Source organism: Oenanthe melanoleuca, chromosome 18 (assembly GCF_029582105.1).
Source record: "Oenanthe melanoleuca isolate GR-GAL-2019-014 chromosome 18, OMel1.0, whole genome shotgun sequence".
NCBI classification, from domain to species: Eukaryota; Metazoa; Chordata; class Aves; order Passeriformes; family Muscicapidae; genus Oenanthe; species Oenanthe melanoleuca.
In genome coordinates, this window is record NC_079351.1 from 9,794,983 (window position 1) to 9,817,486 (window position 22,504).

The window sequence follows — 22,504 nt, forward strand, 5'->3', positions numbered from 1 at the left end:
TGTCAGACTGCCCTGGAGGTGCAAAGCGTAGCAGGTTTCTTGACTGTCCATTTTCTACTTTATGCTAACCAAAACCTCACCTTAGAACCAGGAGCAGCCTTCTCTCCCAGCTGGGCAATAATTACCTGTCTTGCCACAGCAGTGCTGTTCATTGACATCTTTGAGGAGCTGCTTGTCCATGGAGGTGGGCAGCAGCTGTTCTCTGTCTCTCTGGACCTTTCCTTTGCTCACTGCAGGTTGCTAATTACATCTATCTTTTAACTCTGTTGGTGATATCAACTGTAATTGCTCTCATGGCTCCCAGGAAAAAGCAGAAGTGAGCTATGCAGGAGTCTGTGTTGCTGTCTTTTCCAACTCTCTGTCTTCTTTGGAATATTCCCTGATCCAGTCTTGAAACATTTGCCCCTGCTGGTCTCACATGCCAAGCAGACATATCTCAGCCCTAGCTCCAGCTGCTCTGGATATAATTCCTACCTGTCTCTAGTGTGTCAGGTTACTGGAGTAACTCCCATCCTTTGATCTTCTCCAGTAAATACTGTCTTCCTCACAGTGCTGGGATCACTGGCTATGTCTCTTGAGTATTTTTGATCACCATGCAGTGCTGTTTTAAGCTGGGTTTGAATCCCTGGAAGTCTCCAGTAGAGCTAGATGTTGCCTGTAGCTAAATGCTGGTTTCTTTCAGTTGCCTTTGGTAGAACTCACAAGTGTAGTTTGCAGGTGAGAGATTGAAAAATGATACAGTGAAATGATTCCTGGACACCTCCATCTACTCAGACTCAGGGTATGTGTGACGTGGGTAGCTGTAGTTGTGCTAAGGGTGTGAAGGAGGCACACACCCAGAGCTGAGTGGCTGTTCCCCAGAGCTCTCCAGTGGCTGCAGCCATGTGGAGAAGGACACTTTGTTGGATTAGCTCACACCATGGAGAAGATGGCACAGGGGTTTTCTTGTCCCACACTGTTTGCACAAGGGTTTTTCAGCACCCTAGGTGAGCCTTGTCACTGTTGAGGGCCCGTGGTGCAGGTACAGCCATGTGGGAGGCAGAAGGCACCAGTTCTGTGTCCTTGAAGCACATGGCTGGAGATGGCATGGTGCAGCATGTTGAGCTGGCTTTCCCAAGGGATGAGGTGTATTCTGAGCCTCAGGGGTTCTGGGCTTGGGGGCTCACTTTTAAGCAGGGAAATCTGATTTGTTTACAGTGACTGAACTGTGAAATGTTAAAGTTGTGGGCTGGGCTGGTGCCACCTCCTTTTCTCTGACCCTCTTTCATTTGGGTGGGCCTGCTGGGGAAGAAAGGTTGGAGGGTTTGGGCAACAGCATAGTTTTTAAAACAGTAGTGGTAAGTGACTGTTCTGTTTGTCCCGGTGGGGAGAAAACACAAAATTGAGCAAAGGAGGACCTGTGGGTGGAACAGTCAGTGAGGCCTCCAAGGCAGCAGCAGTAATTCTCCAGACTGGATGGTGCAGTTCTTTGAGATGAGGTTTCAGCATGGGCTAAGCTTGTGCTAGTGACTAGTTCATCCCACACTCCTCAGATTTTCCTCTCTCTCCCCTCTCTCCCTGCTATTGGGGCAGCCATGGTTATACATTCATCTTCTGCTCCTCCTCTGTCTTAATCTGTCCATGTTGGGGACTGTTCCCCTCCTGTTCTCTCTTTCTCTAAAGCTTTGTGGTCTCTTCACCGTTGCCTTCAGCTATGTGTTCTCTTTCAGTATAAAGCTCTTCTCTAAGAGAAGTTTGAGAAGGGAAATGGAGTTTTGTGAAGATGTGTCAGTTTAGTGAGGTCTTGGCTATGATCTCCATTGCACCTGCAGCTCTGTGGTGTGGCACTGTGCTGGGGGCAGGTGACAGGATCCCCTCACAGCTGGATTGTGGAGCCACTTTTGGTTGAGCTGCTGTTGCTCCTGTGCTTCCCCAAGAGCAGCACCAGTGCAGCAGGCACTGAAAGGGCATTCAGCACAAGGCAACAGCTTTGTGGAAGCTTCAAGCAAAAAGTTGGCTGTTCTGTACTGCTCACTAGATGCAGAGAAAATTGGTACAGAGGCCTGTCCCAACTGCTCCTCCATCCTTCTCCACTTCTCCCCAGATTTCCACTACTGTTAATGCAAATTCCCAGTGTGGTCAGGAAGTGCTATGTTGTGCTTACAGCTACCATGGCCAGGCTTGTCACCCTATTCAACCACACTCAGATCCTCCTTGTTCTACATGTGTGCAGTTAAAGCATTGCTCATTTCCCCTTGCTGGAGTCTTCCTCTGGCTGAACAGAGCTCCTGATCAGCTGGGCACCTCTGGTCACTCATCCTGCTCCCCTCAAAGGGTGTGGTGCCAGAGCATATCTTCAAATTCTCTTCCCAGCTCCTTTCTCTTGCTTTTTGTAGCCTGTCCTGCCTTAGCCCAAGGAACAATTCCTTGAAGCTTCCCAAGGTTTCCCCTGCGTGGTGTGTGTGTGGCATCAGTTCTGCAGGGCACACAGGCTCCTGTGCCCTCAAGGCTCCCCCAGCACTGCCTTTTTTTGCTGCACATCCAGTTTTTCTTACCACTGAAGGAAAATAATTCCTGAGGGCTGAAATATCACCAAAATAACTTGAAATCTGCAGGTGGAGACACTGTTTTCTTTCATTTTTTCCCCTGGAACTCATTTTGGTCTATCAGCCCATAGGTCCTGACAGATGCAATCCTGGCACCTTTAATGAGTCTCCTGGCATGGACAAGGCTGCCAGGCCCTGGGTGATTCAGGCTTTTCATCTCTGCTCCAGAGTCTGTAGAAAAGGAGGAAAATGAGCCTGAAATGAGCCTCATTGTATCACTGGCTAAAACCACTGCAGTAAGCTGCAGGTGGGGGAGCATGGCTGGGATGATCTTGTCCCTCTCCTTTAGCCTTGGTCATTCTCTGTGAATACTCTTTCCAATGACAAGAAGACATTCTGTACCTCTTTGGGAATAGGCTGGAGGCTGAAGTGGCCTGCAAGGGCAGGGACCTGGTTCTTCTGTTGCTGCCACCTGCAATTGTTTTTGCACCCATTATGCTTTCTGCCATAGAGAGCTGCTTCCTGGAGCTATCAGGAGGAGGGGGAGAGGATGAAGGAAAGAGAGATCCAACTCAAGAGGATTTGTGTTCAAACCTTTCTCGTTTTTGCCCCTAGAAAACGTTGCATTATGTTTTCCTAATCTTCCAAATTTTAATTTCTAAATAAAAAACAATTCTTTAATTCTTGAGGCCACTTCCTTTCAGATCTTCCTGGAAATGCATCTTTTTACTCTAGGTCAACTGCCATCACAGTCTTCCTGTCACTGAAAATACCTTTTTCATTTCCTTAAGGATTTTTTGGCATATGAGGTCAAGACTTTTCCAGGTGGGAAAGAGAACAGCCCAGTTTTGTCCAGTGCCAGATCTGGCTGTGCAAACCAATAAATGCAAGGCCAGTTTGTGTGCTGAATCCTCACTTTGTCAGGTTTCTTTTCCTGGCTCCTCATTTTCCTGGGAGAAATCTTTTTTCCTGGCTGGTATGTGTTTGCTGCATCAGCTCTTTGTGATATTGCCTGGTCGGGCTTCCAGTTCTACCCACTATCCTTTGATTTTGCTTCTGGTTTCTTGTTTCTGTGTTAGTCTGGTTTTTCCCATCTGTGGAAGTCCATAAGTGACTTGTGACCATTGTCCTGGGGTTCCCACTATGAAGAGAACCCTGGTTCCTCCTCAGGATCTGCTCCAGTGCTGTCCTGGGTTGTCTGAGAGGCTCCACAGTATGTGCAATTCTTCAGCCCTTTTTATACTTGCCCTCCACCATCACCACATGGTGTTGTGCCAGCTGCTGCAGGGACTGTGCCTCTTGTTCCCTGAGGGTACCACAAATGAGAGGCACATAGAGAAACCCCATTTCTTTGGATGAAATGTTTTCTTGGGAAACTTGCCCAGCTGCTGAGGGATACAATTTCTGTCCTGAGGTTTCATTCTGGCCCTGGTGATAGTTCACACAAAAAAGATGCTTTAAAAGATCCCTGGAATATGAATTTTAAAAAAATAGCCCAAACTGGAATGAAAGCTGGGGGGAGCATTCTTCCAGTTAGAGCAGGATGCTCTGCTTTGCACTGAAATACTGTACATTGGGTGTGGATTTGCTTAGCCAGGGTAGTTCACAGTGCCTCTGGAGGGCTTGGAAAGCTGCATGTTTGAAAAGTTCATAAAATAAATAACAACATATTTTAAATAGTCAACCTTTGATGTGTTGGGTGGCTCCTGTGCAGGTCAGGAGCCTAAACACAGCAGTGGTGTCCTGAGCATCTGGTGTTCCTGGCAGTGATGTGTGAGCCTCAGGCTCAGGCAGGAGATCTTCACCTGCTCCTCACCTCTTCTGCCCTGCAGCAGGGAACACCTTGGACATCTGGGGTTCACCATCAGCAGCTTCTCCCAGTTTCATTTCAACCAGTTCAGCTGCCTGAGAAATACACCCCCAAGAGATGAGTGGAGTGGTTTCTGCTTTGGTTGACCTTCAAGCTTCTTATCATGGAAACATTCTGCACTTCTTTTTAATTTAATTATTTTTCTGTCAGGAATGGGTACAGCTGGGAGAGTAACACAGCTGGGGCAGAGACTGATTTTGTCTATGGTGTTCAGTTTTCCCCCACCTCAAAAGAAAGTGATTTTCAGCTGTAGGCCAGAATTGTCTGTCTTCCAATATCCACAGCTGGGCTGACTGAGTCCCACTGCAGTATTGCCTGGTCCAGCCACCAGTTGCAGTCAGTGTCCTCAGCCATTGCTGCTGGTTTCCTGTTTTCTCTTTAATTTAACAATTTTGACATGCTCTACTTGTTCTCTAAACTTGTCCTAAGGAAATCAGAAGCATTTTTGAGATCAGTTGGGTAATTGGAGGTGTCAGACCCATGGGCCCATAAGAGATCCCAGTTTTTCCTGGGGAAGCCATGGAGCTGTTTCTTGTTCTAAGCACAGTGTCTCTTGTACATCATTTTGGTAGTCAGCACTTGTTCTCTCATTCTTCAGCTTCAAACTAGAAGTTGCTGTCTGATTTTTCACTCGTTTTTCAATGGCAGTCTCACAGCTGAAGGAGGCTGCTAAGTATCAAATGCCCTTGAGAGCAGAAATTTAACCTTTTTTTTCTACCTCCGTGATCTCTCCATCCTTTTCTGGACACCCCATGGCCCATAAATGAATGATATATTAGTATATTTAGCTCTCTCCAGGGGCAAATTTCTCTGTCCTTCCCATGTCCATATGACTTCTAAAGAGAAGTCTTGGGGTTTTATTGCCAAACCATCATTGTAATTCTTCACACACCTTCAGTATTTTCTGTTTCAGTCATTTGTTTGGGTCTGCTGGCTTGAGAGTTGGGGAAACCAGTGTTCCCAGTCCTGCTGGTAGGGTAGCTGGGAGGGGAGTGGATGAGTAAGAGCTGAAAAGGAATGGTGAGAGAGAGAATTAGAGCCTCATCACAGGAGATGGGAAACTAGTTGTGATCTACTTCAGTCAGCATTAAACATGTTTCAGAAAGGGAGATAGATATTCCCATCCTCAGCAGTGACTGGGCAAGCCCTATTTTTGCTACTGGTTTGTTGTCCCAAATCCCTGCCATCCCATGGAAGGACCACTTCTCCCATGGCACTGCCTGGCACTGCTGTGCTGAGCTTTCTGCTGAGGACACAGATGAGCCCCATGCTCAGGACATTTCTGGATTGTCTCACAGCTCAAGGAATTGAGTTTCAGTTTGGTGTTTTCAGCTTATTTTTCTTCTCCTTTTTTTCCTAGATTTTTTTTCAACCAGTCACTTCACCCTGCACCTGAATCTTTCTGTTTGCATATTGGGCTGGATGATGGCCCTTCTGTTTTGGGTCAAGTGTCTGGAATCTGCCTGGTTTTAGTTTTCAGGGTGGCACAATCCACAGCACGGAATGTGCTTTTGCTGTTGATGCTACTCAGAGCATGGCTTCAGAGTCTTCTTCATGCTGTTGGAAGGCTTTGTCGTAACCTGTGTTTGAGTAAAAAGGGCTGGAGAATTTTCTCCCAGAGGATTTGATATAGTTTAAATTGGAGGCCAGCAAGGAATTGTTAAAAAAGAGACTCCACAAGCTTCTTCTACAAATCCCCCTTTTCCATCCGTGGCAGTTTGGCTGTGGGGTCACTTACCGGTGACTGCCTGCAGGAAGGTGACTGGGCTGAGATCTGTAAGGCCTGAAGTGAAGTCAGCCCCTGTCCATCCCTGTCTGAAATGCTGCCTTCAAGCAGCTTGTCTTCCTTCCCTGCCATGTCCCCTGTCCTTGGGGAGTGTCTGTGGGAGCTGCTGCAGTGCTTTGCACTATGCCTTGGGTTTAGGTTGCAGATTGTGTCATGGCTCCTGTGCTATTTGGGTAGTGGCTGCTGTTGACTTTCTTCACCTTCCCTGTTCTGCTGCTGAACTGGGAGTTCTGGGCTGCAGCAGGCTCCCTGGGACACTGCAGCTGAACAGAGCCACCTTGTCCAGCCTGGGCTGACCCTATCTGTGTGCTGTACTGCATGCTGCTCCTCAGAATTCTCTCTTTCTCTTGACTTTGCCAGTCTCCAGCACTGTTGTATGAGATCTCCCAATCTTGTATCATGGCATTCCTTTCACTCACTGAAGCAGTATTTGTTGTAGTGTCCACGTTGGCTTCTCAAGCTGTCCTCTGCCCTGTGGCTGACCCACTGTCTGTGCTTTGGGTCCTCTGCCAGCCCTTTCGTGTGGGGAGCTTCTGTTTGAGGAGTGTTTGGGTTCAGTGTTGTTCTGGAGTGCCTTTAAAATCACCTCCACCATACAGCATATGTTTCACATGGTTTCCAGAGTTGGAGAAATGACAGCAGTGAGGAGGAATGTCAGAGGTGGGAGGAGATGCTTTCAGCTATGAGCTTTGAGGAAGATGCTATGGGGTTGGCTGTGACAGGATTGTGCAGGTACAAGGGCAGTGCAGGACAGGGCTGGGACAACTCTCAGGTGATGAGGGAAGAGGCTTTTTGGAGACAGACATTGAGTGGGCACAGAAAAAGAATGCAAGCTACAATATGGAGAAAAGCTCCTTTTAGTTCCTCACCAGAGGTGACCTTTTCAGAGTGGGTCATGTCTCAGTAAAAGGCTGAACTATTGGTCATAGGTCCCCCCACAGTGGCTTTGGCATCCATCACCATCCATGGAGGTGAGAGCAGTGGCATTTCCATTTCATACAGTGCTGCTGGTGTGCTGTCACTTGGAGAGAGACATTCACTCTGCTCAGCCTCTGGGGGGATTGCAGAGCTTTGTACAGTGAGGGCACAAGAGCAGGAAATAGCCAGTGGCTGTCTGAACCTGTGTGACACAGACCTGAACCAGTGACCTGGAGGTGAAGTGTTTTAGTTCTGTTCCTGGCTTGTTATTTTTGATCTGTTGGTGACACAGAACCCCACCTGCTCAGCACATCATGGCTATTATGGACTGTGGGTGCTGGACAAGTCTCCTGACAGGTCCCCAAGAACTCTAGAATTCACAGGGTGGGAAAAGGGCAATATAAACATATTGTTTACATAACATTTACAACATATTTACTGGTCTAGGCCAAACTAGAGGTAATAGAACGTTAAGAACGAGTGGTTAAATACCAAAATACCAGGCTACACTACAGGTAAGGAAAATTAGAGTGTGATACTGTCCTTGTTTTGTATGGGTCATCACACAATAAGTCCTAAAGTACAAATGTTTTAGATGTGGTGCTATATGAATGGGCAGCCTTGAGAGTACCTTCCTTCACCTGGCCTGTGCAGGCTGATGTGTGTGGTCCTGATGCCACCAGCAGTTGCCCACAGGACCATAGTATTGGTGAAATGGGTGCTAGTGTCTTGAAGATTTTTTCCACAAGCTTGAATAATTTTTCATCCCTGAGGATGGTCCTGGCTACGTCTGTTGCTTTGGACTTCTTGCCAAATATTTTTTCTTTTTTTTAAATGGTTTTTCAATATGAGTCACAGCTTCACAATCACGATCTCCTAGCTTGTGATTCAGAGAATGTATTAATTAATGCAAGATGTTAAATATATCTGTAAAATCACATGAAAACTGGATGGCTGTCTCCATCCTTCATTTAACCAGTTTCATGTTTGAAAATGTACAGTTTTCTGTTTTCAAATGTGCATTGTTCTTTCAAGCCCAATTGAGACTTTTCATAATATATAGTGTATATATAAAGTATAGTGTGTACATACATGTATACCTTTATATACACATGGAGTATGTGTCTATATAAAGTATCTTTTATACAGTGTTGATGTTCCCTCAGCCAGTACTGGGTAAAGGGTTGTTAGTTTTATGAGAGGAGCTCACAGGACTGCTGCCCATCATTAACAATACCAGAGAAATGTGTTCCCTGGGTTATGTGGCAGTCCCTTCTCCCCAGCCACGGTGGAGGCTGTGGAAGGAGCCTTTTCAGCTTCTATGCTTAGAAATTTTAAACATGATGTTCCTTGGTTAAATTTCAAACCAATCTTCAAGCCCTGTCCAACATGGCTAAGAACTGTGTGGGAATTTGTTTTGAAATAAAAGCCTGGATGTGGTGTTTTGCTATAATTTTCAATGAAATTTCAGCTCTTTAATTTCTTCCTGACATTTCATCTGAAAATGTTGATGGTTATATGAGGACTTATAGAGGGTTTTATAGGCTGATTAAACAACTTTAGAAGTTTTCATTTACATTTCTTATTTGAGAGCACTGCTTGATTCTCTAGAGTGTTTTTGAGCATGCCTGGGGGACTGCCTGCTCTGCTTGGGTTTGGGGTCCCGCTCACCTGTCTCCGTCAGCAGGGCTGAGGATACAGTCATGGCATAAATCATGGATAAAGTCTCTGCCACTCTTCCTCTTTCAGAGAATTCGGTCGACAGTGGATGAGAAGGAGCAGAAGCAGCTTCTGATGGACCTTGATGTAGTGATGCGGAGCAGTGACTGCCCCTATATTGTCCAGTTCTATGGCGCGCTCTTCAGAGAGGTGGGCACCCCAAACCTGCTTCACTTGTAGCAGGGCTTGGCTTTTACCTTCTTTTTTGCCTTTGTAATTTCAAATTTGTGCTGAGGAGGAGAAAATTGATTCATGTTAGGTTTTTTGGTTCTCCACTTTTACTCAAGGGTGTTTAGCCAGGAGATGCAGGTTTTTGGGCACTGCTGAGCAAGCATTTGTTCCCTTTGCAGCAGGAGTTTTGGAGAAGATGAATGTTGAAACCTGACTGTAGCTTCTCCTTCCTCTTGTAGTTCTTCTGCAGTCTTGCATTATCCCTGCTCCTGTAATTGCTCTGTTGTTGAAACTGCCACAGTATAGGGGGACAGAATGGAGCTCCTGCCTATTTTCCACTACTTCAGCACAAATCCAGTACCTCTATTCAAAATAGAGACCTAAGGGCTGCAGGTGTTTTTTTGGGATTATCAGACATAGCAGCCTGTGTAGAGTCTTGTGAGGTTTTACTGGAAAACTTTCAGAGAGAGGTCAGTGTTGCAGGTAAAACCCAAAACTGTGTCTGAATATTCAATTCCTGCTTCTGGAGAGTCTGCCTCTGTAATTTTGCCAGGTCACTTCTCTGCTTTAAATCTCATTCTCTAAAGTAAGCATAATAATCCTTCCTTTTCCCGTGCTCTGCTCTCTCTGATCTTTTTGAGCACAGAGCCATTTTGGGCCAGCAGGCATTGTCCATGCTCACACAGTACAAGCTCCTACCTTGTGTGGAGCCCCAGCTTGGCTGGAAATGTCTGACTGCTGAGATAAAGTTGGCAATGCAGTCAGCTGGTGTGAGGAAAGGTCTGTGGATAAAAGAGTGTCTTGCCAGATGCTGATGAGCAGCATGCTCAGAGCTATGCAAGCCTCTCACCTTCCTTCAGCTCTGGGCACATCCCAGGATGTAAAAATATAAACAATATGAAAACTGACCTTAATCAGCACCCAGATGTTGGCTTGGCTGAACTCTGTCACGTCCAAAAGTCCCATCATCCTGCAGCCAGACAGGGCTCCCAGGGCTCCTTGCATGCTGTGTCTGGGAAAGGTTTCATTGGCATTGCTCAGGTTGGAGTGAAATCCCCTTTTCCTCCCTTTAGCATAAGTGGTTTTTGCTTCAGAGATCTTAATCTTTTAAAGATAGCAAAGTATCGCAGCATAAAAGCATAGAAAGGGAAGAAAGGAATTTCACCAGGCTCTTGGGATCTGTCTGACTCCCCCAGTCTGCTTATTAGATGTGTTCTCAAAGAGCTGTGAAAGATCCAGGTCACTGCTGCACCATCCCCTGGGTGTGAGAGCTCATGGGACTTAGGTAAAGACCAAAACCCTCTCAGGAAATCTGCAGCAAACTGTATAAAACAAAGCTCTTTGTTCCAGCATTTCAAGGTGAAAAGTAAGGAAGTCCTTTTGGGATTACCTGCTTTGAGCTGGGATTCAGGTTCTCTGGCTGTGGATGGAGCAATTGATGAGAAATCTTCTTTGCCTGCTCCTAAAAGGTGGAAGACTTCCATTCCAGGAGTTTGCCATGCTGAATAGGCAGCTTGTGCAGCCAGAGGGTTGGCAGGGTCTGAGCAGCTCCAGGAGAAGCAGCTGGCACAAAGGAAAGGCAGGCAGCCTTCCACAACAGGGAGTGTTTGATGTGGAGAGGCAGAGCTAAGCTCTGGGATCCAGACAGTTTGGGAATGCTAAACCAAATTGGACAAAATTATGCAAGGTCTTATTTTGTAGCCAGACAAGTGTCCCAGTTTTCAGTCAGGGAAGTAGCTGTGAGCACAAGTTCCTGTGGCAGCCTCTGTGAATACCAGCAGTTTGATTTGAAAAGGCAGAAAATACTACACAAAAATTTCTGTAGTTGTATTTTCTCTTGTTTGGTCTGCATTTTGTGGTAGGGAGAGTCTTCTCTGGGTCCTGCTTGTCCCTCAGCAGGCAGCACCTGAACCTTTATCCTTTGCTGCCTGTTCTTTAGTCAGAAGGGACGTTTCTGTTGCTGTGCATGTGATGGAAGGTGTAACAGTGCAGCAGGCACAAGTTGATTGCCAGGTACAGGACTTTGCTTCAGCTCATGATGAGGTTAAATTGCCTGGTCAATGAAACAAGAACAAAGCTGAAAAAGTAAAAGACAGTGTTTCAATCTATGCATGGAATCAGGGGCTTCAGTGCACTGTGGCCAGGACTTGGTTGGCTTTTTGGGCTGCAAGCACATGCTACCAGCTCATGTCCAGTTTTTCATCCACTGCTATCTCCCAGCTCTTCTCCTCAGGGCTGCTCTCAATCCCATCATCGTTATACTGGTGAGTGCCCTGACCCAAGTGCAGGATCTTTCACTTGTTGAACTTTGTGAGGTTCCCACTGGCCCTGGAGAGCAGCTGGTTTTTGCACACTGCACCCAGGAGAGCCCAGACTCCTAGTGCACACAGAACTGTCCACATTGGCCATCAGAGATCTGATTGAAGAGGATCTGGCTACTCATGCTCATGTTTCCTCTTAAGGCTGTACTTGCTAGATGGGGGAAGAAAAAAAGCTTGCTTGGCAGGGGTCTGCAAACATTTCACTTGAATCTCTCCTTGTGAGAAAAGAGAAGCTGTGGGCTGAGCTCACAGGGCTGCACTGGGACCCCCAAGACTTTGGCCCTGAGTGTAGCTGTTTTTAGGTCTGAGGAAAAAAATGGTTTTGTTTTCTTGCCTGTCTGCTACAAGCTTTGCAGCTTGTTTGGTTTGAAACAGTACCTATAAAGCTGGGAATATTTGCCATGACCACAGTAGTGACTGTTCAGATTACCTGTTCTGATTGTGTTTCTTCTTAGGAGGGGAAGAGGAAAGAAGCCTTATCTGGCATGGAATCTCAGGACAGTGCAAGTGTAGTTGAGCCAAGTTTAAACCAACAAATTCAATACTTGATAAAATTATGCAATGAAAAATTCATTGCAAGTTGCAGAACGTGCCTAGGAAGCTGGGTAAATCAGCCCATGGGGAGCTTCTGCTGGCAGGAGAGAAGAGCTGGGATGGATGTGTTGGTAGCACAGTGCTGAGCTGGTGTGAACTGCTGAGAGCCTTGCTCTCAGTTGTTTGATCTCTTTGATGAACCTTTTTATGGAAATCCTCGACTGTGCTGCCATTCCTCAGCACATCTGTCCCTGCTGTCAATCCTGGTCTGTAGGAAAAATGTCCTGTGTGCCATGTAAATATATAGTGGTGGTGGTGACATTTGTCAGTCTCACTGGTGTAGCTGCAGCTTGGATAAAGAGTTGGCTGCCCCTGCAGTGAGCAGATGTGATGAACCTTCAGCATTTGCATCACAGAGTGGTGGGTGTTGGCAGGGACCTCTGAGGTCACCTTTTCCAACCCCCATGATCAAATGGGGCCACTTGACCAGGATTGTGTCCAAATAGCTTTTGAATCTCTCCAGGGATAGTGTCTCCACAGTCTCCTGAGTAACCTGTGCCGGTGATGAATCCCCCTGACAAAAAGTGTTTCCTCATGTTCAGAGGGAACCTCCTGGGAGTCAGGTTGTGCCCTGCTCCTGTTGCTGGCTCCATCCCCTGTGCAGCTTCCTCTCAGGTTGATGAGACTCCCCTGAACCTTCTCCAGGCTGAACAGCCCTGGCTTTATCTGCCTTTGTCATGGGGAGGATGCTCCTGTTCCTCAGCCTTCTTAGCTGCCCTTTGCTGCAGTCTGTCTTTTGCTGGGGAGCCCAGCACTGGTCACAGCACTCCAGGTGTGGCCTCACCATTGCTGCATTGAGGGGAAGGATCACCTCCCTCCACCTGCTGGTGATGCTCTGCCTCATGCTGTGATCCTTCAGCCCAGCAAAGATGCATTGTTGGCTCATGTTCAGCTTGATGTCCAGCTGGACCCAGAGGTCTTTTCCTGGTGAGCTGCACTCCAGATGAGAGACATCTTTGTGACACCTGCTCCCTTGTCAATGGGAATTCTCTGCATTGAGAAGCTGAAACGTCTCCATTGGTTATGAAGTGCATTTTGTGTCTGTCCTGGACAGGATATTTTGAATTAAATGCACAGGGTGTTCCTGGACGTTTTTTGGAATGTCTACAAGATGTGCATTAGCATCTGGTAATCTAATATCAGTAAAGACTAAAATACATTCTTTGGAAGAATAGCTTTAACAGGAAGAGAAAATTAAAGTGCTTCTTTTGTCATTTTATGATCAGAAATCAACCTGACCTAAGAGGCAAAATTTGAAGTGAAACTTTCATTAGGGTGGTTTTGTCCTCACAGTTCACAATGGAGTAGACTTGCCCATGTAAATCAGCACTTCTTGGTATTTGTTCAGGAAGACAGCTGAGTCCCCATTGCCCAGCCAGTCTTCCTTTTTCTTCCTGTTAAAATTCACCAGTTTTCCAACCAGGCAGGGCTCCCAAGTCCCAGGAAGAGTTAAGCTGTAGAGTTTTGAATCTTGCCACCAGCCTTAAGGATGCTGCATAGTAGAAAAGGTCTCTTATCTTCTTCCATTGATCTTGCTGACATGAATTCATGTAGGTCAGGTAGGTTGTTATATTACCAGATCAATAAATGCCCTCATTCAGGAGTTCTGTATGGCATCTACTTCAGGAGACCAGTAAACCAGGTCTTTCCTTGAGTGCTTTTGATCATAAATGGGGTTAAAATTCACCATTGGATAGAAATTGGTTTTACTTACTTGAGGTTTCAGTACCATACCCATACCAACCTGTAATGCAGAGTACATGTGAAGCCTTTATATTATGATAATGGCTCTGCTCAAGTGTTGTTCATGTGGTTTGTTTTGCTGTCCAAACATCAGCTGTTGTAACCTGGGCAGTGGAAGCCACTTGATAGTGGTGCAATTGGATATAAATACAAGACTGCAGGTGGTCAGTGGTACTCTGGAACCAGTCCTCTGAAACGAACCAGTTTCTGAACCAGGCTCTCTAGGACCAGTCCTGCCCCCCACAGTCTCAGTACAATAGCCCAGGAATATAGCCCTGTCCCAATTTTTTTATAAATCTGATCAAAACAGAAGCAGTTTTTGAATGATCCTGTGGCCAGTAGAGCCAGTCCATGAGAGAGAGGATGCTCTCACTACAAATGGCTCTGGTGGGCTTCCAGTCCCACTTGATTTATGCACATCACTGCCCCTGGAGCCACATTGCTTGCTCTGAGCCACTCTCCATGACATGCAAGTGTTCATCTTTGCCTTCTCATTTGTTGCTAGTGTAGAAAAGAGGAATTTTCTACATGTATTGTCCAGTTTCATTTCTGTAGTTTAAATCTAAACAGTTCCTTAGCCAACTTCCTCCATAGCCAGCCTGTGGTCTGTAACAGCCCAGGTTCACCCTTTTCCAGGTCTCCTGAAGTGTGCTGGTCATGCCCTCATCCTGCTGTGCTGCTCTGGCCTCTTTCACTGTGATGTCCCTTCTTCTGTGTCTGTCACAGCACTTACTCCATCTTCTGCTTTTTTTGGGTGCAATGAGAGTTTTCTAGGCTCAGGCTTGTAGCAGCCCTTGAGTGGATGATATCAGCTCCTGTTCTGCCTTGAGCTGATGTGAAAAGCCTGATCCAAATGAGCAGCATAAACTGGAGCTGCCCATGGCTGTAAACCAAAGTCTTCCTCCCCAGCCACACAGCCCTTCCTAGGACAGCAGCTCCCCTCTTCTGGGTGTTCCCCTGTGCCTGCAGCCTTCTGGAGAGCAAAACAGTGTGTGAGGCCTGGATTCATCTGGGTTCAGGCATCTGAACTGTAATGTCACATGGGAGCTGGGCAGGTAAATGCTTCCACTGTGAATGGAAGCAAGTCTTTCATTGCTAAAACTAATCAAGCTGAATTCCATCCTTTCTATCAAATGCATGTTGCTGTTAATGTATTTCATAGGATTCAGTGGATCTCTGTATGCTCTCTGGATTTGTATTTGTCATTTTTATCTCAACAGTAACACACATTCTTTTCTCTTTCCAGGGTGACTGTTGGATCTGTATGGAGCTCATGTCTACCTCGTTTGATAAGTTTTACAAATATGTATATAGTGTATTAGATGATGTTATTCCAGAAGAAATCTTAGGCAAAATCACTTTAGCTGTGAGTATTTTGTTAAACCTTTTTGTTGAAGATAATTGAAAAGTTCAGATCCTTGTTCAGGTCACCTTCCATGTGAAAAGCTGGTTGGTCTGTGGAGCAGAATTGCTACTGCTGTTTGCATCACACTGGGAATGGTTCTTCACGGTGCTCATGAATTTTCCACAGTACATTGCATGGTGTAAATGGAGGTCCTGGATTCAGTAATGAGTTCATAGACAGACCCCAGGACCAGCTTCCTGCTCTGTCTGCCTGAATGTGAGCACCAGCAGCACAGGCACCAGCCCAGACCACAGAAGCTTCTGGCAGTCTTGTGCAAAGGCTCCCAAAAGCACTGGAGAACCTGGCTGATGTTTTCTTGATATAACCTGAAAGTTCTGGCCTGATGAAAAGTCAGGTAATTGAGGCAGTTGTGACCTACTGAAAAAAATACAGCACAGGGCTTGAAATAAGTTATTGCTCAGGATAATTATCATCAGAGATTGTTCTGGCTCTGCCTTTTGCTCCCCTCTCCCAGAGTGGGATCTTTGCAGGTCACAGGGGATGTGTGTTCACTTAAGCCCATACCCTCTCTTATATCACCTTCTTTTATTATGTGGCATATTACAGCATTGATATCTCAATGTATTAAATGCTTTTTACCCCTGTTCTTGGAGTTCCAAAAATTTAATAATCACAACACTCTTACGACATCTGCTTATTTTTCATCTATTTTTCTTTCCTAGACTGTGAAAGCACTAAACCACTTAAAAGAAAACTTGAAAATCATTCACAGAGGTGAGTTCTTCGTGTCTCTTTTTAAGTTCATGTATTTCTTCTTGTCTTTTGAAATAATTGCAAGAATTGCTAGCAGCCTTTGGTTCACTCAAAGTGTAAGCACAGCAGCTGGACCGCTGTGAGTCTGAGTGCAGGTTTTGAACAAGTGTCTCAGTGCCTGTTCTGTTGCCCCTTCAGCCTGTGCTTTTTCCATGTAAGTGTGATTTCAGGGTGGTTGAGCATCTGTTTCTGCCTTTGGGCACGTGGCATCTCTGGGGCTGCCTCCATCCCCTGGTGCTCCATGCAGGGTCCAGCGCCAAGGGTGACGGCGACAGCACAGCACTGCCGGCTCCATCCTCTGCAGCTGCTCTGCTTGAAATTGAACCCTCCAGCCATGACTTACTGGCTTAAATTTCTCTCCCCTGCAGACATCAAACCTTCCAATATTCTTCTGGACAGAAATGGAAATATTAAACTCTGTGACTTTGGCATTAGCGGACAGCTCGTGGACTCCATTGCCAAAACGCGGGATGCAGGGTGCCGGCCGTACATGGCGGTGAGTGGCATGAGCCTGGCTCTGTGGCGTCTCACCCTGCCTGTTAGCAGTGCTTCCTGTGGGATGAGCACCCCTTTCCTGGATGAAACTGAGCTCTGCATCAAGCACTGCTGTGGCACTGTCATCCAGGCTGTGGCAAAGTGACCAAATTCCTGGTGTTTTGCTGGGTTACTCTGCTGCCAGGTGCTGGAGTGGAGAGGAGCTCTGTGCCTTCCAGCAGCTCCAGAACACCATTGCAAAACACAGGGAAGCAGGGCTGTCAGAGTGAGGGTTTGTCTTGGTCTGCAAGAAATCCATTTGCTCTGGTAAGATTATGTCACAGGAATTATTGCAGAGCAGAATTACAGTGATTTTTGTAAACCACTTTAGTTGCAAAGTGTGCCAGAACTTCATTCCAGGAGAATGTGATTCTGGAGAGCAGCAGTAGCAGAGCAGCTGTGTGGAAATTGCTGGGGCTGAGTTGTGGCTCCTGGGAGTCTGTCCTGCTTTTTGCTGCCCTCCCCCTCCAAAGAGAAAAGCTGTAGTGGTGATTTTGGAAGCTGAAACACTTCAGTGCTTCAGGGTGCTTTGAAAATGCATCTCTGTTCTCACGGGAGCTGAGGGTACCTTGTGCAGGGAGCTGTGTGCCTGCTGCTGTTCATATAACTTTAATTTTAGTGCCTGTCTTTATAAATAAAGTTTTTGTTATATATTTATGGCTCTGTATGCTGAAAAATACTGTTCTCTGAACTTCTTATCTACCACCAAGTAGAAAAAAGGAAAATATCTCTCTTTTAAGGTATGGTTCCCATCTGGCCCAGGCCATGGCTCTCAGATGGCTTTTCTTTGCCTTTGTCCAAGGCAAAACCTCTCTGCCCTGACTCTGATCTTTCTTTGAGCCATGGGTAAGTGGTTAGCTCTGCTCAGGCTCTTGGTGTAGTTATGCCATGACAGTTCCTGAGATGTCTGTAAATAGCTGCAGTGCTCCCTTTGCCCTGGGATGTTGGTAGGTGAGTGCTTCTGTAGCCCTTTGGTTTTCCTTTTTCCTGTTTGTTGTCTTTCTGCGTGCACTATGTGATTTGTGCAGCTTCCATTGTCAGACTTGGGTGAACTTCTAAGTGAGCAAAAGTGTTGGAGTTCAGTTTGTGTTTTTCAGAGCCTTGGCAGTGCACAGGGTTTGTGGGGCAGCCAGCAGCTGGCAAGTGGTGTGGGAGATGATTGGCCACTTCCTTGCTGCTCTGCAGCCTCAGTGACTCCTTTCCAAGTACATGAGCATTTCCACGTACCAGGGAGCCTGGGAAGTGGGGAGATGTCCCCAGTGTGCAGGCACTTCTGCCAGCTATTTCTCCAAGCCAGCAGAGACTGATGTCTGAAAGGATTCTGTGATCAAACTGGATATAACTGGGAAAGAGTCAGGCTGCCACACTCATCTCAAAAGGAAAATAGTATTATTTAGTGTAAAACAGGCCAAGAGTAGTAGCTCTGTTCAGCCAGGGAGGCTCTGCTTAGGGCTGCTGGATGCTTCTCCCTGTTGATGGTGTCTCATTTTGCAAGGCCCACCAACCCCATGGCACTTGCCCCCTGAAGGAGCCTGGTCCCCCCAGAGCTGTTGGTTACAATGGCACTGGAAGTCAGCCAGTCTGGCTGGAGTGCTCTGAGCAGGCAGCAGGAGCCATGTCCAGCTGCCAAGCAAGTGCTGTGTGCTTGAACCAAAATTGTTGGAGCTGTCACAGCAAGTGGCGCCTCAGCCTTGGAGCTGTGGTGCTGAGAGGTTGTTTTGCTTTTGGCTTTCAGTTCCCTGCAATTGTTACAGAGAGCAAAGGCCTGTAAGTGCTGGTACCTCGTGTTCTCTGGAGGAAAGAAAGGCAGGACTGAGTTCCCAGGCAGCTGCTGTTCCCTGGAGCAGCCTGGGCTGTTGTGAGCCCTCCTCACCCGTGCCCTGTGCTGGTGCCAGCGCTGGGGTTTGCCCCAGGTGAGGTTCCACAGCATTCACCCAGCAGGGGCTGCTCCTGGCCAGCCCTGCATCCTCCCTGGGTGCTCCTCCCTGGAGCCCCTGCCTTGCCTCTGGCTGTGTGGATGCTGCTGGGAGTGGGCTCTGTGTGCCATGCTGGAGCTGGTGGCCTTTGTGCCATTACTGGTTTTTGCCTTCTGAATGCCCCAGTGAACCCTGTGCCTGTGTCAGAGAGGAAGGATGAGACTGGAACTGCTTGGTTTAGGCAGGGATGGAGGGGCAGACCCAGCCATTGTGAAGGTGGAGGTCCTGACCTCCAGGAGTGGAGTGTGATGGTGCCACCTCCATCCTTGGCCACCCAGGTCCTTTTCCCAGGTCAGCTTGGAGCCTCTGGCTGCAGTCTGTGGCTTCTCACTTCTCCCTGGGGAAGGTGGGCAGTTGCTGCTGGCATTGCTGTCAGGGCCAGCTGGATGTCTCGTGTTCAGGCAGAGATCAGGCCTTGTATGGCTGGGTTTGTATTGCTGGGACTGGAAGAGAAGGAAGATCTGTGGTGCCCATTGCTCATTTTTCAGTCAAGATGCTGGTGCTCAGGTGGACTCTGGACTGGAGAAGCCCCATGGCAGCCTGTACCCTTCTCTGATGCATCCATAGCCTGTCTCTTCACCCCATCAGCACATCCAGACATGGGTCTCCACCTCAGCCATCTCCTTTCCTGCTTGCACTTGGCATCAGAAGGACACCTGGCCTGAGCCAGGCTTTGTCTGCAGCCCTTGCTCCAGGTCCCCAGAATGTGACATGGTGACTCTTCCTTTGTTGGTGTTAATTGCTCCCATGTGATCTACACGGAATATTCTCAGCATTCTTCCTGCTCTGTATTTAGATGGGATTTATTTTGGTCCATCCTGCTTTCCCTTTAACTGTGCCACCATGGTCTATGGCCAAATCCCCGTGGCTGTGTTCAGTCACAGGAGCAGAGTGCCCCTCATGGGTGCCTGAGACACCCAGCTCTGACCAGTGCCACCATGCCACCTGTCCCTCTGAGCAGCTGCTCCCCATGCACTCCCCTCCTTCATCTGCAGCCTGGCCACTGCTGTGCTGTGGCACATCCCTGTGCATCTGTGGTGTGTGGGTCACAGCACTGGCCAGGCCAGCATCCCCATGATTTGATGTGTTCTCAGCTGGTCCATCCCTGGTGGCAGCTTCCAGACATACTGGTGTGTGTCCCCAGTAGAGTTCAGGGCTGGGCCACCTGCTGCTGCACTTTTCAGCTGCATCTGCCATGAAATTGTATTAAAATGTAGCTTAGAAAGCAACCAGGGCTTTCAGAGTATTTACTGTACCACATAATTAAGAATTTATTGCAGGTATCTTTATTATTGTTATAGTCAAAAGTGAGTGAGAGCCTGTTTCTTTTGACATGTTAGTTATTATATTTTTTACTGAAGAAGGCAGACTGAGGTTTCTCATGAAGATGACATGCAAGGCATAAAGATTTTTTTGCTGGCTCACTGGATAACTTGCTCTTAGGTGTGAATCACCCATGTCTGGCTCAGTATTGCTTTCTATGAAAGGTGTTTTGGATGTCTTAAAGCCTTGTAACATCATAGTTTCCTTCAATGGATGACTAAAACTTTGTTCAGAGGAGTTTTTCTTAAAGCACTTTGGTTTTGATAGTTTCTTAGTAGCTGTTTGGGAAAGAGTTTTGGTAGATGCTGCTAAGCCTTGCTCCCCAGGGTGATGGATGAGATGTTGATTCCAGTTCCCAGCCTTGGGAACAGCTTGGCTGTGAAAACAGAGAAAAGTGAGACTTGCTGTTAAAGGGATCCCAAAGTTGGAAAAAACTAAATAAGTCAGCCAGTCACAATTACTCAAAGTGTGCAAAAGGAAAAAAAGCCCTGAAGCATTGTACTGTGATGTTGCCATTTCTTTTACACTCTACCTCCATAAAATCAGTGTTTCAGCGATGCCTTGAGCTGTTTCTCTGCTGGGGTTGGATGGCTGCCCTGGCCACAGGTTTGCCTCTGGAGCTGTGCCAGGCTCAGGGTGCTTTCTAGGTTTGCAGAAGCTTCTGGCTGCTTTCTGCATGGCAGAGCTTGACTGGTGGTTTTGCTGTTGCAGCCGGAGAGGATAGACCCCAGCGCGTCCCGGCAGGGCTACGACGTGCGCTCGGACGTCTGGAGCTTGGGGATCACACTGGTGAGTGAGGGCTCTGCCTGCCCTGCCACTGGGGGTGCCACACTGGGCAGCACAGCCCAGCTGTGTGCTGTGGGTGAAGGGGGCACCTCCTGGCTCAGAACAGCCTGGGGCTTTCCATGTAAATGGTTCTGAGCCCTGCGGCTGCGTGAGCAGGGAAGAGGTGTTGGGTTGTAAATGAATTTTGTGTTCAGAGTCTGAGATGAGGGTGCTGAGTGTGGTGGTGCAGAGCAGAGCACCCAGCCTGTGTGAATAAGCCTCTGACAGCCCTGGCAGCTGCTGTGCTTTGGCTGCACACAGACTTTGGTTAATCCTGGATTCTGGGATTCTGATTCCTCACTGGCTTCACCACAGCACTGCTAGCTGCACACATTGATAGAGTGAGAAGCTCTTACTTTCTCCAAGTTGTGAAGCAGAAGAAAACGCAGAACCAATTAAGTATGAACCAGTGGCTTCTGTTTTCACCACTGATGTTAAAAAAACCCATTTTCATTATCCTGCAAGGAGTAGGGAGTTGGATTCAGCTATCCTTATGTGTCCTCTCCAACCTGAGATATCATGTGATTGTGTAATAACACAATCCATTTTATCTAGTGGTTGTTAGGATGCTTGGGAAGGGACTGCAGGATTTTACTCTCCTACACTGGTTTGTTTTGTAGTCAGTGGAGGAGCAGACATGGCCAGCACGAGTATGAGTATGGCCTGATCAGAGTAAATGTGGCCATGCCTCTCACTGGCAGCAGAACTTCCTGCTGGGTAAAACCTTCCCACTACTTAGAATCATACAGGGATGAAGTTCATCTCAATCTTCCTTCTGAGGGGTTCAAGGTTGTTGCAGATACTTTTTTTCCCTGACTGAACTTCCCTGATGTTCTCCTGCCTGGTGCTGTTGCTGTCTCCCTGCAGTACGAGCTGGCCACGGGGCGATTCCCCTACCCCAAGTGGAACAGTGTGTTTGACCAGTTGACACAGGTAGTGAAAGGAGACCCACCACAGCTGAGTAACTCAGAGGAAAGGGAGTTTTCCCCCAGTTTCATCAACTTCGTCAACTTGTGGTAAGTGTGGCTGCTGAAAGCACTCGGGCTTGGCTCGTTTTGTTGGCTGGTGTTTGGCAAGGGTCATGTGTCCAGCACTTCCTGGCTGCTTTTCACATTCCTGCACCAGCATGAGGGTGAGGACCTCTCATATTTTAGTGGTTTGGAAGTGATGGGGGGGTCTGTCTGGGTTGGGACTGAAGGGCAGACCTTGGAAACTGCTCTTCAGGAAAGGAATTAGGAGAAAACCTCAAAGAGGCTGTGCTAGAGAGAAGAGACATGGTAAGGAGGGAAGTTTCCATGGCAGGAAGTTTGTGTCAGACACAGCCCCAGCTGCTGCCTGCACAGCTGGAATGACAGCAAGGGCGGGAAAGAAGTGACTCCTGTGGTCACTCACAGTGCAAGGATGGGTTTTCCAGAAAACCAAAGGAGGTGAGTCCCACTGCAACTGCATCATGTCCTGTAAAAGTTTGTATTTGATGTCTGTAACATTTTCCCTGGTCCCACATTCTCCTAATTATCTTTGTGCTTTCTTTAGCCTTACAAAGGACGAGTCCAAAAGGCCAAAGTACAAAGAGCTTCTGGTGAGTTCTAAGTGCTGCATCTTTCAGTGCCTCCAACACACAGCTCACACGGGGCTGGGCTCAGGCAGGAGTGAGGTCTGAAGAAGCAGAGCCCTGGAGTCAGGCAGCAGCAGAGCCTGTCTGTGGGGGGTGCTGAAGGAGAGAGGGCAGCAATGCTTTTGGCTTGGATCAATCACATGTGGCAACTGTAACTGGCCCAGAACCTCTCTGATGTTATGTCCCAGCTGCTCTGAACTGGGTCTGGCCAGTGCTGCCTGCTGGGCAGAGCAGAGAGTCAGGGCTCAGGAGAGCAGAGCTTGGGTTTGACCTCTGCAAGCCACTCCCTGTCACTCCTGTCACTCTCGACTCTGTGACACTGGTGATGGTGAAACCTCTCCTGAAAGTATTTCAGTAAATGCCAGTGCTACAGAGGAGCTGCTGATCCTGCACCATCACTGCCTC

The 22,504-nt window shown here is 47.5% G+C and overlaps 1 protein-coding gene across 2 annotated transcripts in view; it reads left to right on the plus strand.

The window, feature by feature from the left end:
* The window catches only part of MAP2K4 (mitogen-activated protein kinase kinase 4), a 67,072-nt gene that overhangs the window by 43,374 nt on the left and 1,194 nt on the right, over window positions 1-22,504 (plus strand). For both annotated transcript variants that reach the window (XM_056506080.1, XM_056506079.1), the window contains exons 4-10: window positions 8,849-8,968; window positions 14,894-15,013; window positions 15,736-15,787; window positions 16,195-16,322; window positions 20,371-20,448; window positions 21,352-21,500; window positions 22,018-22,063. In XM_056506080.1, the coding sequence (XP_056362055.1) occupies window positions 8,849-8,968; window positions 14,894-15,013; window positions 15,736-15,787; window positions 16,195-16,322; window positions 20,371-20,448; window positions 21,352-21,500; window positions 22,018-22,063 (693 nt within the window). The remainder of the gene's footprint in view (window positions 1-8,848; window positions 8,969-14,893; window positions 15,014-15,735; window positions 15,788-16,194; window positions 16,323-20,370; window positions 20,449-21,351; window positions 21,501-22,017; window positions 22,064-22,504) is intronic.